The 14939-nt window shown below is 36.3% G+C and overlaps 1 protein-coding gene across 2 annotated transcripts in view; it reads right to left on the bottom strand.

Moving 5' to 3' along the window:
- Positions 1-14939, bottom strand: part of slc6a2 (solute carrier family 6 member 2) — a 118027-nt gene that overhangs the window by 59902 nt on the left and 43186 nt on the right. For both annotated transcript variants that reach the window (XM_062023920.1, XM_062023926.1), the window contains one exon: positions 12676-12913. In XM_062023920.1, coding sequence (XP_061879904.1) covers positions 12676-12913 — 238 coding nt within the window. The remainder of the gene's footprint in view (positions 1-12675; positions 12914-14939) is intronic.

Here is a 14939-nt window from a genome sequence, read left to right as displayed (position 1 = left end):
GTGTGGCTTACATACCGATGCGCTCTATACCCCAGAAAATACCGTACTTGTCTTTGTTTGTGTAATCATCGGGAAGGCTACTTGTTCCCAAACACGATACGATAACGTTAGAGGGTTTTCAAGTTCTGGCTTGTCCTTAGCAGAATTGTTTGCCATGACTCATGCGAGCTAAAGGCTGGGTTGCATTGTATTTCTGTATTTGTTTGTGATGTAGACGTGTAAGGTAGGAGTACTTTCTCTACCTCACTAAATGGGCGTGATCTACTAAATGTTTGTGTGCATTAAAACAAGTGCAAACTTGATAGTGCACGCAATGCGGATCTACATAGCTTGTGCGCAGAAGATTGTAGCTTCTAAGTGAGCAAAACCGAGCGTGTCTGTCGTTATGAATATGTAGAATTTATACTAGAATTGTACACTACAATTTTCACTGATTATCAGAAGGCAATAATAGAGGAGATGCGGATAAAGTCATTTAGCACACACAATGTGATTTATCAAGACTAAAACTGTTCTGTGGCCGCTGTCTCTATTTAGCATGTTTGGAAGGTACGCGCAAACTGGCACAGTTACGCACAAATGTCTGTAAGAAAACAGGGCAGGGGTGTCCAAACTTTTTCCACTGAGGGCCGCACACGGAAAAATTAAAGCATGCGGGGGCCTTTTTGATATTTTTCATTTTCAAACCATAACAAAATATATGGATTTTGTTTTGTTTTTTACCTTTAGGGCTCCCGGGGACCATAAAGAGTCTAAGTCATTAAAATAAAAAATAAAAAAATCAAATTATTATATATATATATATATATATATATATATATATATATATATATATATATATATATATATATATATATATATATATATATATATATGTATTTATTTATTTTTTAACGCTTACAGTAAATCTCTACAGTATATCAACTTCAGGTTGAAATAAAGTTAAAAAAAACAAAAAGGATTTATGCCTTTTCTGTCAAAGACAACTTTGTTTTTTATAATAAAACTGAAATATGCAGTATTTCCCCCACTGCCCAAAACATTCAAAAAGCAATGTTTGATGTGAAGTAATTAGAGCCTTAAAAAGATCAATAATGCAGGACGCCATTCATTATTATTTTTGAGTAATCACAGTGAAAAGACAAATAAAATCCCATTCAATATATTTGGGACCCAAAAGGTTTGTATAATAAAGTGATACATTTTTATTTTTATTTTTTTTACTTTCAACATTTAAGTCGAGATCAACTTCAGATATATCTGTCGATTTTACGTTTGAACTATTATTTTGTTTGTTTTATGCTCTTTTGTCAAAGAAAACATTGATGTTTTTGTATGGCAACCACGCAATATTTTCCTCATAAAACATTTTAAAGTTAAATATTTGAAATAATTGGAAAATGAATAGGTCAATAATGAGTTCTTTTTTTTTCTTTTTTTTTAAGAAATGGCAAAAAAAGAAAAAAAAAAAGAAAAAAACAGCCTGCATGGCAGCTTTGTGTCAACATTGCAACTTTTTCTAGTCAGATTTCACCTCATTCCACTTTTTTTAATGTTTTTTTTAATTTTTGCAATAGCATTTCCAGAACGTGTGACGGGCCGGTAAACTATTAGCTGCGGGCCGCAAATGGCCCCTGGGCCGCACTTTGGACACCCCTGAAGTAGGGGATCATGCTGCAAAGATTGAGAAAGAGGATATTCCAATCATGCTGCAAAGATTGAGAAAAAGGATATTGCATTGTGTGCGTTTCAACATATTAGGACTGTCAGAATAAAACAAAATGTAGACATATTGTCTATTCAGCAATATTGTTTTATAATTGTATAGCTGCTTGATGACCAAGGACTGATTAAAACAAATTCAATGGAGATGTTTTGGTGTTAACTGGTGTTTTTTTTAATGGCATTGGTTTTTTTTTTCATGTACCGTATTTTTCGGAGTATAAGTCGCTCCGGAGTATAAGTTGCACCATCCGAAAATGCATAATAAAGAAGGAAAAAAACATATATAAGTCGCACTGGAGTATAAGTTATTTTGGGGAAATGTATTTGTTAAAACCCAACACCAAGAATAGACATTTGAAAGGCAATTTAAAATAAATAAAGAATAGTGAACAACAGGCTGAATAAGTGTACGTTATATGACGCATAAATAACCAACTGAGAACGTGCCTGGTATGTTAACGTAACATATTATGGTAAGAGTCATTCAAATAACTATAACATATAGAACATGCTATACGTTTACCAAACAATCTGTCACTCCTAATCGCTAAATCCCATGAAATCGTATACGCCTAGTCTCTTACGTGAATGAGCTAAATAATATTATTTGATATTTTACGGTAATGTGTTAATAATTTCACATATAAGTCGCTCCTGAGTATAAGTCGCACCCCCGGCCAAACTATGAAAAAAACTGTGACTTATAGTCCGAAAAATACGGTATATGAAAAAAGGTCTTGCAATATGCATTTTCTTGTATCTGGATATCAGAAGGCAAATATGGAGGAAATGCAAATATAATCATTTAGCACACACAATGTGATTCATCAAGACTAAAACTGTTCTGTGGCCGCTGCTTTGTGTCTCTATTAAGCATGTTTGGAAGGTACGCGCAAACTGGCACAGTTAAGCACAAATGTCTGTAAGAAAGTAGGGAATCATGCTGCAAAGATTGAGAAAGACGATATTCCATTGTGTGCGTTTCAACATATTAGGACTGTCAGAATAAAACAAATGTAGACATATAGTCTATTCAGCAATATTTGTTATAATGTTATAGCTGCTTGATGACCAAGGACTGATTAAAACAAATTCAATGGAGTCGTTTTGGTATTTCCTGGTGTTATTTTTTTTAACGGCATTGTTTGTTTTTTTCATGTATATGAAAAAAGGTCTTGCGATATGCATTTTTTTGTATCTGGATTATTCCAAACGGACCATCACAACACCGGCGCCACCGAGAGCACACCTTTGGAGCGATAAAAATAGGGTCTCCTGTCTTGCTCACAGTTGAAAGTAATTACAGAGCTTCACTTTTTTCATATTTTGTTATGTTACAGCCTTATTCCAAAATGGAATAAATTCATTTTAGTCCTCAAAGTTCTACAGACAATTCTCCATAATGATAATGTGAAACGTTCTTGTATTAATGTTAATTTAATTTGCAAATGTATTGTATCCAAAGCCTATGCTCAATACTTTGTTGATGCACCTTTGGCAGCAAGTACAGCCTCAAGTCTTTTTGAATACGATGACACACCTATCTTTGGGCAGTTCCGCCCATTCCTCTTTGCAGCACCTCTCAAGCTCCATCAGATTGGATGGGAAGTGTTGATTTTCATCCAGGATGTCTCTGTACATTTCTGCATTCATCTTAAGTCTAGACAGGGAAGTGACCAAGAACCCGATGGTCACTATGTCAGAGCGACAGCATTCCTCTGTGGAGAAAGGAGGACCTTCCAGAAGGTCAAACATCTCTGCAGCAATCCACCAAACAGGCATGTATTGTAGAGTGGCCAGACGGAAGCCATTTCTTAGTCAAAAGTTTGCCAAAATGCGCCTGAAAGACTTTCAGACCATGAGAAACAAAATTCTCTATTATGTTGAGACAAATCCAATCCAATCCAATCCACTTTCTTTATATAGCATATTTAAACAACAAAAATGTTTCCAAAGTGCTGCACAACAATAATAAAAACAATATTAAAAAAATATTCAAATATTGTCCTTAGCTCCACCAATGACTGAATAAAAACAAAAAATAAATGAATATGAAACCAATATAAACCAATATAAAAATAAATATGATTAAAAAAGATTTTAAAGGGTAAAACCAATTAAAACAAAGATTGAACACTTTGAATGCCGAGCATCATGTTTGGAGGAAACCAGGCAGCGCTCATCACCCGGCCAATACCATCCCTACAGTGAAGCATGGTGGTGGCAGCATCATGCTGTGGGGTTGTTTTTCAAGAACTGAGATATGAGTCAGGATGGAGGGAAAGAGGAATGCAGCAATGTACAGAGACATCTTGGATGAAAACCAATGCTGCCCATCCAACCTGATGGAGCTAGAGAGGTGCTGCGAAGAGTAATGGGCAAAAAGGAATTGGCGAAACTGCCCAAAGATAGGTGTGCCGAGCTTGTGGCATCGTATTAAAAAAGACTTGAGGTTGTAATTGCTGCCAAAGGTGCATAAACAAATTATTGCACAAATGCTGTGAACACTTATGTACATGGGTTGTTTTTTTTTTACTTTTAATGAATTTGCTAAATCAAAGAAAAAACCTTTTCAGATTGTCATGATGGGGTATTGTCTGTAGAAATTGGAGGGGGAAAATGTATTTATTCCATTTTGGAATAAAGCTGTGAGATAATAAAACATGGAACAAGTAAGGGGCTGTGAATACTTTCCGAATCCACTGCATCCCAGAAAAGGTGGTCCATTTTATATTTTTGTCCGCTGCATATTCCACAACATAATGAAACAGCACAGGTTGGACTGTTCTTATCATACGATGTCATCATGAGTATGGAGTGTCTCTATGGTGACGAAACATACACGCAAAATCCTCATTTAAATAGGGCAGCCTGTACCACTTTTGCACTTGTTATCATTTGGACAAGTAGTAGATCACCCGTAACATAACCACTAAAAGTACTTTGTGCCTGCTATTTAGCACTTGTTATCTGGATCTTAGCAGATCACTGCTGGACTCTAGAAAGAGGTTCCGCAGCCTCCGTAGTAGAACCTTCAGGTTCTGTAACAGCTTCTTCCCTCAGGCTGTAAGACTCTTGAACGCATCATAATAATCCCCTCAATTCCCCCCAAAAATGGATTAACTGGCTGGAATATGAAGACAATATAACATACATCCATGAACGTGGATGCATATGCAAAAGTGCAATATATTTATCTGTACAGTAATCTATTTATTTATATCTGCACCTTATTGATTTTTTATCCTGCACTACCATGAGCTAATGCAACGAAATGTCGTTCTTATCTATACTGTAAAGTTCAAATTTGAATGACAATTAAAAGGAAGTCTAAGTCTATGTGTACTGTATGGGAACTCAGTACGCCTATGTGTAGTACGGAAAGATCCAATTACAAATAGCCCTGTTTCCGGTGTCCTCCATGTCAGTTAGACGATTTATGAAACGATCCTGATGTTAAAATCTCACCGGCTTGTTCCACTGAGTCTCACCATATAGTGCACATTCTCTGCATTGCTCTCATCAACCGTGGTATTTATTACAAGGAAGATAACTTTGATTTAGTTGCTTAACAAAAAGTCTGAGGCCATGAATCAAAGCCAGGTGATTATTAGTGTTGAAAAGTGACATCACGGTGGTTGAGAATTTACACGTACCTCGGCGACGGTGCGTTTCATCATCTCTGAGCTCGTATGGTTTTGTTTTAAAGGCTTCAGATCCCTTCGAAAAAAGGAGTGGAGAACAAATTGAACTTTGATATAAACGGTCACGCTAAAGACCCAAACTCACGATACATCATGTACACTGTAGAAAAGGTCTGACAAAATATAGGATAAAAAGACTACGTTTTTAGGAAAAAAAATACTAGTGTGGTTATCTGTTCATGCAATGAGTTAATTGTATTTGATAAAACATCCTAAATTACGATTTGTATACCTGGAAATTAGCAGGACTTTTTTTTTTTTTTTTTAGCCACAAATAAGTATTTTATTCTGAATAGCATTTTTCAACTCGCAATTCTTAGATTGGTGGTTAGAGTGTTCGCCCTGAGATCGGTAGGTCATGAGTTCAAACCCCGGCCGAGTCATACCAAAGACTATAAAAATGGGACCCACTACCTCCCTGCTTGGCACTCAGCATCAAGGGTTGGTATTGGGGGTTAAATCACCAAAAATGATTCCCAGGCGCGGCCACCGCTGCTGCTCACTGCTCCCCTCAACTCCCACGGGGTGATCAAGGGTGATGGGTCAAATGCAGAGAATAATTTCGCCACACCTAGTGTGTGTGTGACAATCATTGGTACTTTAACTTTAACTTTGGGGATGTTGCAGAATCTTTAAACAAGATTGTAGAGAAAACTCAAATGTCTTATTTGAATGGTTAATTTCTCAATTTCAGCATTTTTAATTGACAAAACATAATTATTAGAGATGTCCGATAATATCGGCCTGCCGATAAATGCTTTAAAATGTAATATCGGAAATTATCGGTATCGTTTTTTTTATTATCGGTAACGTTTATTTTTTATTTTTTTATTTTTTTTATTAAATCAACATAAAAAACACAAGATACACTTACAATTAGTACACCAACCCAAAAAACCTCATTCCCCCATTCACACTCATTCACACAAAAGGGTTGTTTCTTTCTGTTATTAATATTTCTGGTTCCTACATTATATATCAATATATATCAATACAGTCTGCAAGGGATACAGTCCGTAAGCACACAAGATTGATTGTGCGTGCTGCTGGTCCACTAATAGTACTAACCTTTAACAGTTAATTGTACTCATTTTCATTAATTACTAGTTTCTATGTAACTGTTTTTATATTGTTTTACTTTCTTTTTTATTCAAGAAAATGTTTTTAATTTATTTATCTCATCTTATTTTATTAATTTTTAAAAAAAGGACCTTATCTTCACCATACCTGGTTCTCCAAATTAGGCATGATAATGTGTTAATTCCACGACTGTATATATCGGTATCGGTTTATGTCGGTATCGGGTGATATCGGTATCGGTAATTAAGAGTTGGACAATATCGGAATATCGTATATCGGCAAAAAAGCAATTATCGGATATCTCTAATAATTGTGTTGTTAAAATTAAGATTATGATGTCAAATCATTGACTAAAATAAGGTAAATACAATAGCTCTTAAAACTATACAACATTTCTAGAGATAACATTTTAAATCTTGGCTTGTGGCAAATAATTTGCAGTGTATCATAATATTGACAAAGATTGTCCCTAAACCAGTGATAAAGATCACAAAAAACTAACAATTATGATAATAATTATTAATAAAAAAGTCAATAAATCATGTTTCTGCTTGACTATTAAGAAATAGCCTCCAACATTTTCCTTTGTGACCATCAGCAACCAGATAAAATCGCAGCCAATAAGCTCCCAGCTACTTTGCCCAAGATTCTATTTTGGTCACTCAGGATGAAGTTGGAAAAGAGCCACAGAAAATAATTTTAGGGGGGTGGGGGGGGAGCTAAAGTTGTCCTGTTGTAATAAAATTGCAGATACAATTTTGGGCCAGAGATACTAATTTGCTCACTCAGAATAAAGTTGGGAAAAAGTCATTGAAAACGGTTTGAGGAGGAAAAAAATGGAAAAAAGCGGACCTGTTCCGATAAAATTGCTCTCAAGTGGTGACCGTCATTGTCAACAGGCCAAAAGTGAGGACTCCTGGGATCAAGTTGGACATGCATTAGAGAAAACAGATCAGACTATTAAAACTCTCTTAAAATATCCCCCAACATTGTTTTTTTAATCTGCCTGCAAGATTTTTGTAAAAGCTTACATAAATTGCAAATGAAACCATGCCCCACCATTGTCAAACATAATGTATCTCCTGAAAATGTACACTATTTGAATATATATCTTCAAGTCGTCGCCGCTATTGGTTATGCTTACCAACATTGAAACAATTTTATTTGGTACATAGTGTAGTTATAAGTGTAACCAGTAGATGGCAGTCACACATAAGAGATACGTGTGGACTGCAGGTTGACTGACGGCTCTTTAAATGATGCTAGCAAGTTCCCACAAGCAAGCGACACCAGAACGGTGTTGCTTCATTGTGAATATAGAACATTAAACACAGCGCTCAAAAATCTGTCAAATGTTTTAGTACGACTTTGGTAAGATACGTAGCCGCACCGCTTGATATAACGCAGAGCATTACGGCTGCCGTAGTCAGACGTACTGTGCCTCAACATACGGGTATTATTATGGTGCGTGTATAAGGACCCCAAAATGGCACCTATTAGCAGACATATTACCTTGCTTCTTGTTTCGCAATATTATACAAAACAGACTTTTCTTACCTTCTGGTACCTGCTGATGTGTATTTGGGATCTGCCTGAGTCCCGAAAATGTGCATGCGTCCGCCATTGTAGTCCGCGCCGTAGTCAATAAGCTCTTTCTTTTTCCTCTATCCGCTTTTTGTGGGGCATTCATCCATTTCTAATATAATGTAGCCTACAGTTCTAACTTATATCTATCAGTAGACTCGCTATGAAAGCACTAAAATGATTGTGGCGGAGGCACGGAAATAAGACGAAATAAAACAAAACGGCGCATCCTGAGGAGACGGTCAGAAAGCGGCTTGGAGATGGTCTGTAAAACATAATCTATGCAACATTTTGACTAGATAACCACCGTTACATGTTATGTAGACCACAAGGAAGTGTTTTAAATTGAGAAAAAAAATCATAACATGGCGCCTTATAATTCGGTGCGCCCTATAAAAAAACACCTGTTAAAACAAAAAAACACCCAAAGTCTAAAAACCAAAAGAGCCTTTGAAAACCGCCAGTTTCCAATAACATCTGTTTGCTTTGCCCAAATTCAACAAATGGTATCAAAAGCGACCTTCCCTGCTATTATTGAATCAACTTCTCCCACATTCCTCCTTTGGACACTTAACATCAAGCAAGCATCAAAGCAGATAGAACATTGCTACAGTCTTCCAGTCTTCTGAACGGCACCCAATTCCTTGCGAGCTGCAGTCAAACGCCCCCCCCTCACCAACCCCGCCCCGCCATACCACAATCCACAAAACACCAAAAAACAAGTTGAACGTCCTTGTTTAATTCCTCAAACGATTGAGTTTTGAAATGATCCACTCATTTTGTTTCAACTGTTGTCTGTTTTGGTATAATAAGATACTGTGTTCAAAATATGTCCAACAGTTTTATGGCAAGATGAAGAAAAAAACAAGTGGAACGTTAGGGTCACAAACACCTGATCAACACAATATGTGTGGACAACGTCCTCAGATGACCAAATAATGAGTGACTTTTTGTTTGTTCAATACAATACCATCCTGTGAAGCATTTTGTAGGTCATGTCTAACAACAATACTGCGCTAGTTCTTACAACAAAATGGTTTCGTCTGTCTGGGTTTTGAATAAAGATTTCTGTTTGTTTGTATGCATATCCAAAGACATTAATAGAAAACCCAAAACCAGTGATGTTGGCCCGTTGTGTAAATGGTGAATAAAAACAGAATACAATGATTTGCAAATCCTTTTCAACCTACATTCAATTGAATAGACTGCAAAGACAATATACTTAACGTTTAAACTGAGAAACGTTGTTATTTTTTGCAAATATTAGCCAGTTTGGAATTTGATGCCTGCAACATGTTTCAAAAAAGCTGGCACAAGTGGCAAAAAAGACTGAGTAAGTTGATGAATGCTCATCAAACACTTATTTGGAAAATCCCACAGGTGAACAGGCTAATTGGGAACAGGTGGGTGCCATGATTGGGTATATCATTCACAAACAAGGATGGGGCGAGGGTCACCACTTTGTGAACAAATGCGTGAGCAAATTTTTAAACAGTTAAAGAACAACATTTGTCAACGAGCTATTGCAAGGAATTTAGGGATTTCACCATCTACGGTCCGTAATATCATCAAAAGGTTAAGAGAATCTGGAGAAATCATTGCCCGTAAGCAGCATGCCTGTGACCTTCGAATCTTCAGGTGGTACCGCATCAAAAAGCGACATCAGTGTGTAAAGGATATCGCCACATGGGCTCAGGAACACTTCAGAAAAGCAATGTCAGTAACTGCAGTTTGTTGCTACATCTGTAAGTGCAAGTTAAAACTCTACTATGCAAAGCCAAAACCATTTATCAACAACACCCAGAAACGCCGCCGGCTTCGCTAAGATGGACTGATACGAAGTGTAAAAGCATTCTGTGGTCTGACGAGTCCACATTTCAAATTGTTCTTGGAAACTGTGGACGTCGTGTCCTCCGGAACAAAGAGGAGAAGAACCATCCGGATTGTTAGAGGCGCAAAGTTCAAAAGCCAGCATCTGTGATGGTATGGGGGTGTATTAGTGCCCAAGGCATGGGTAAGCTGTGAAAGCACCATTAATGCTGAAAGGTACATACAGGTTTTGGAGCAACATATGTTGCCATCCAAGCAACGTTATCATGGACGCCCCTGCTTATTTCAGCAAGACAATGCCAAGCCACGTATTACAACAAGAAAATGTCATAAAATGTATGAGAATAATGTTAGAATACTAGAATAATTACATTGAAAATTACAAAAAAAATCTTACTTTTTTTAAGAGAACAAAGTTGTGACTTTCCCACTAAAGTTAATAATAATTTGCATCACGAGTCCTTCACAATAAAAGACGACAGAAATTTATATTTTTCTGTGTTTACTCTTTCGAGACTGATTTTATCCAAAAAGAGACTGAGGGCAGCTTGGAAACAGTGCACAGCAGCAAATATGAGCCTGCAGTGTATAAGACTGCAGCAAACAGTTTGCATTCATTTGAGGGGTTTCTTTGTCACTAAGTCCCATTTCTCCTCAAAACCTTCTCTACAGCCTAACCCGGGTTGCGGCTCTAGAGATGCTCTTTAGCACCGCTCTAGTGGCTCCCTGGACCTCTTTCAGAGATGTGTGAAAATGGAAAAATATGAAGAAAAATATATATTTTTTGTTTTAATATATTTTCTGTAGGAGAACAAACATGACACAAACCTTCCCAATTGTTAGAAATCCCACTGTTCATATTAAACGTGATTCTCTGATGAGAGCATTTGGAGAGCGCCATTTTGTCCTACTAATTTCAGCGATCCCTGAACTCATCCTAGTTTTTTTACATGTACAAATTTCTCCGATGCTGCCACAGAAAGACGTGTTTTATGCCACTCATTATTTGTCTCGTTTTGTCCACCAAACGTTTTATGCTGTGCGTGAATGCACAAAAGTGAGCTTTGTTGATGTTATTGATTTGCTGGAGTGCCTATCAGGCATATTTGGTCAATCCATGACGTGCATGCGTCATGCAAGCCAATCAATGCTAACATGCTATTTAGGCTAACTGCGTGTACATATTGCATCATTATGCCTCGTTTGTAGGTATATTTGTGCTCATTTAATTTCCTTCACTAATGTCCTCTGTGTATTTAATTTATATTTGCATGTCTCATGACACATTATCTGTATGTAATATTGGCTGCATTTCTGATAGTTGTTTGTGTGCCATGTTGTTCCAGACCACAGCAAACATTACCCAGCTTGCAAAGATTGTAATAAATCCATTAGAAAAAGACAGCCTGCCATTTCCTTTAACTTGGACACACACATCTATACCTTTGGCCATTCTAAGACAGTATAGTGGGCTAATGCAGCTAATATAAACAATTACATCATGTGTTGCCTTCATTATAACACTTTTATAAGACTTTTAAAGTCATTTTGATAGTAGGCAAATAAAGCAGACACTTACATCATGTGTTGCCTTCATTATAACACTTATATAAGACTTTTAAAGTCATTTTGATAGTAGGTTAATACAGCTAATATAGACACTTACAACATGTGTTGCCTTCAGTATAACACGTATATAAGGCTTTTAATTTTTTGCAGCTCCAGACAGATTTTTATTTTTATTTTTGGTCCAATATGGCTCTTTCAACATTTTGGGTTGCCTACCCCCTGGCCTAACCTAATCGTCACGGTCACATTTTCTCAGTATCAATTCCTACTGACCAACTGCATCTCTGTCTGGAATGGAGCCTGCACTGCAGTGCCTCAGACTGGAAGTCTCTCCAGAGAGTGGTGAGGACGGCGGAAAAGATCATCAGGACTCCTCTTCCTCCTATCCAGGAGATCGCAAAAAGCCGCTGCCTGACCAGGGCTCAGAAAATCTGCAGAGACTCCTCCCACCCCCACCAAGGACTGTTTTCACTGCTGGACTCTAGAAAGAGGTTCCGCAGCCTCCGAAGCAGAACCTCCAGGTTCTGTAACAACTTCTTCCCTCAGGCCATAAAACTCTTGAACGCATCATAATAATCCCCTCAATTCCCCCCAAAAATGGATTAACTCGCTGGAATATAAAGACAATATTACATACATCCATAAACCTAGATGCATATGCAAAAGTGCAATATATTTATCTGTACAGTAATCTATTTATTTATATCTGCACCTTATTGCTTTTTTATCCTGCACTACCATGAGCTAATGCAACACAATTCCGTTCTTATCTGTACTGTAAAGTTCAAATTTGAAAAAGGAAGTCTAAGTCTAAGTCTACTCACTGTTGTGTAAAGTATTCATTTTTAAAAGTCACTACTTTTCGGTGTTAGTACCCTAAAACTGCTCGTATTCAGGCATACAGTAATCATGAAAGCATCACATTTTGTTGGTGCCTGAAGGACCAGAGGCTCGAGAGTCAGAATCACTTCCTCCAGACTGCACAATGAGCCATCAGGGCAGGACCGACATGCTTTGAACTAAAAGAAAAAAAATAACTGAACTTTTTTTAAGCACTTCAAAGACTAAATCAACTTCCCATGCAGAGTTTTGGTAGACTTAATTTCCATTGCCGGTTTCAGACTCCTTTGTGCACACAAAAGGCGACACGGTATAAAGTTAGAACACGTCCCAAGTGACTTACTCATAGTACTCTGCCGCCGGTGTGATCTTGTACTTGGCGTACGAGGTTCCGTTGCCCAGGACCGATCCGTTGATGGCCTTGGGGTCGGTGCAGTTGGGGCTGTTCCAGCTGTTGTCGCATCTGAGCCAAGGCAGCTCTCTGGTCATGGAGGAGAACAGGTAGTAGAGCGACCAGGCAATGATGACGTTGTAGTAGAAGCCCACGTAAAGGGCGATGACGATCACCGTGTAGCCCACACCTGAAGAGCACGGCCATAAGTTAGCGTTTGCCACTACATAACTACTGCATATCTGAAGGTTGTTATGAATAAGCAGCATCAAATTAGTCCAGAGGTGTCAAACTCAAGGCCCGGGGGCCAGATCTGGCCAGATCATTTTATCTGGCCCACAAACACCTGAAAATATGTGTCAATAAAGTACTTAATTTTTTCTCACTAATTGATTTTCTTCATTTTGACAGAAAAAATATATGTACTGCTTGAAATCGCATGCCTTTTAAACTTTAGGGGAAAACATTATTGCAACAAATATTACAGTATATAATTTCCAAACATTTTTCGTCTAAATAAAAATAAATACTTAAATATCTGCTAGACTTATAATTTTACAGCAAACTACCCATCAAATTAATAAAAAATGACAATACATTTTCACTGTTCTTTACAGCGTATTACTGTAAATTGAAAAAAAATACTTTTTTTTTTTGCATTAAATTTCTGTTGACTGAGCTGCCATATTTTTACTGTAAAATCTTGTTTTTAACAGTGTATTACTGTAAATGGGAAAAAGATACATTTGCTTTTACGGTAGAAAAACCGGCAGGTAAGTTGCCAAAATAAAAAAAAGAACTTGTACTGTTTTTCCATTAACAATATAATGTTGTAAAAACCAATGTAAATTTAATAGTGATATTCTGGCATCTAAGCTGATAGCTTTTTCCGTTAAAAAAAAACCCCAAAAAAACCAGTGCTACTGTTTTTTATATTTACCGTAGTAACGTTTTGTAAATATAAAGTTTTTACTGTAAAATTGACAGTCTACTTAATATATATATATATATATATATATATATATATATATATATATATATATATATATATATATATATATATATATATATATATAATAATGAAATCCAGAGAAAAATTCATACATTATTCCAAATTAGTATTATTTGCTACACTTACAAGAATACAACATAAATAAATCATTGAATTGCAAAAAAAAAAAAAAAGTGGCAATTTTACACAGAAAAAGGTAGAATTTTATTTTTTATTTAATTTAATTTTTTCTGTCCAATCCAGCCAGTCAGACAAATCATATTGTTGATGGAGCTGCCCATATCTACTGTACAGATTTATTTTTGGCTATTTCTCGTGTTGCCCTATTTGTAATTGACCTTATTAAATGTTTGGATATATTTAGTGTTTGACACAGCCGGACCGGAGCAGGAGGGGATAGAAAGAAGAAAACAATAGACAGATAGGGAAATTGCAGGGACAAGAGGGGGGCGACTGGGGCAAGACAGAGAGAGACAACAAGAACAAAAAACAAAAGCAACAACAACAGAACTATATAATCAAATATGACATGTATACAAATATGATACCAACAATTATAATGAACAAATTAGTGAAGTAGATAGTAATAATACAGTATTGACAATTGGCATTATTGCACTACAAATGGTCATAGAACACTAAAAATGGCAATAGAAGTAAGCATATTAATAAAGAATAATACTAATTTTGCGGGGAATAAAGATGTAATTTTTAAAGAGAAATAAAATTCAACACTGTATTACAAAAAAAGTTGGTATTCGATGAGAATAAGGCTGCAACGTTACAAATGTAATTTTATGAAGACATTTTACAAAAATAAATATATAATTTCTGAAAAAAAATACCATTTTATTTAACGAAAAAAAGTTGTTATTTTATAAAAAAAATTTAAAAAGAACAATTGCAAAGTTAACAGTGTTAGGAATACAATTTACAAGAATAAAGACGCAGAACAATGATGGTCATTACATAAGAATGTTGTAAAATGGTGAGCAGAAACATTACTTGCTATTTTCTGGCTTTATTCTTATAACATTAAGACATTTTTCCTGCTAATTTTACTGTTTTGTATTAGTCATCTTAAGACATACCCTCCGTTTTTTTCCCTAGAAACTAGCGTATTTTCCCTTTTCTTCCTGTAAATTGTAATTTTAAATGTGATCAACAACAAAACAAATATCTCCAGTACATCCCTTATCTTTTA

Source organism: Entelurus aequoreus, linkage group LG02 (assembly GCF_033978785.1).
Source record: "Entelurus aequoreus isolate RoL-2023_Sb linkage group LG02, RoL_Eaeq_v1.1, whole genome shotgun sequence".
Taxonomy (NCBI): Eukaryota; Metazoa; Chordata; class Actinopteri; order Syngnathiformes; family Syngnathidae; genus Entelurus; species Entelurus aequoreus.
The sequence above is the reverse complement of the archived record's forward strand: the minus strand, read 5'-3'. Positions and strand labels throughout refer to the sequence as shown.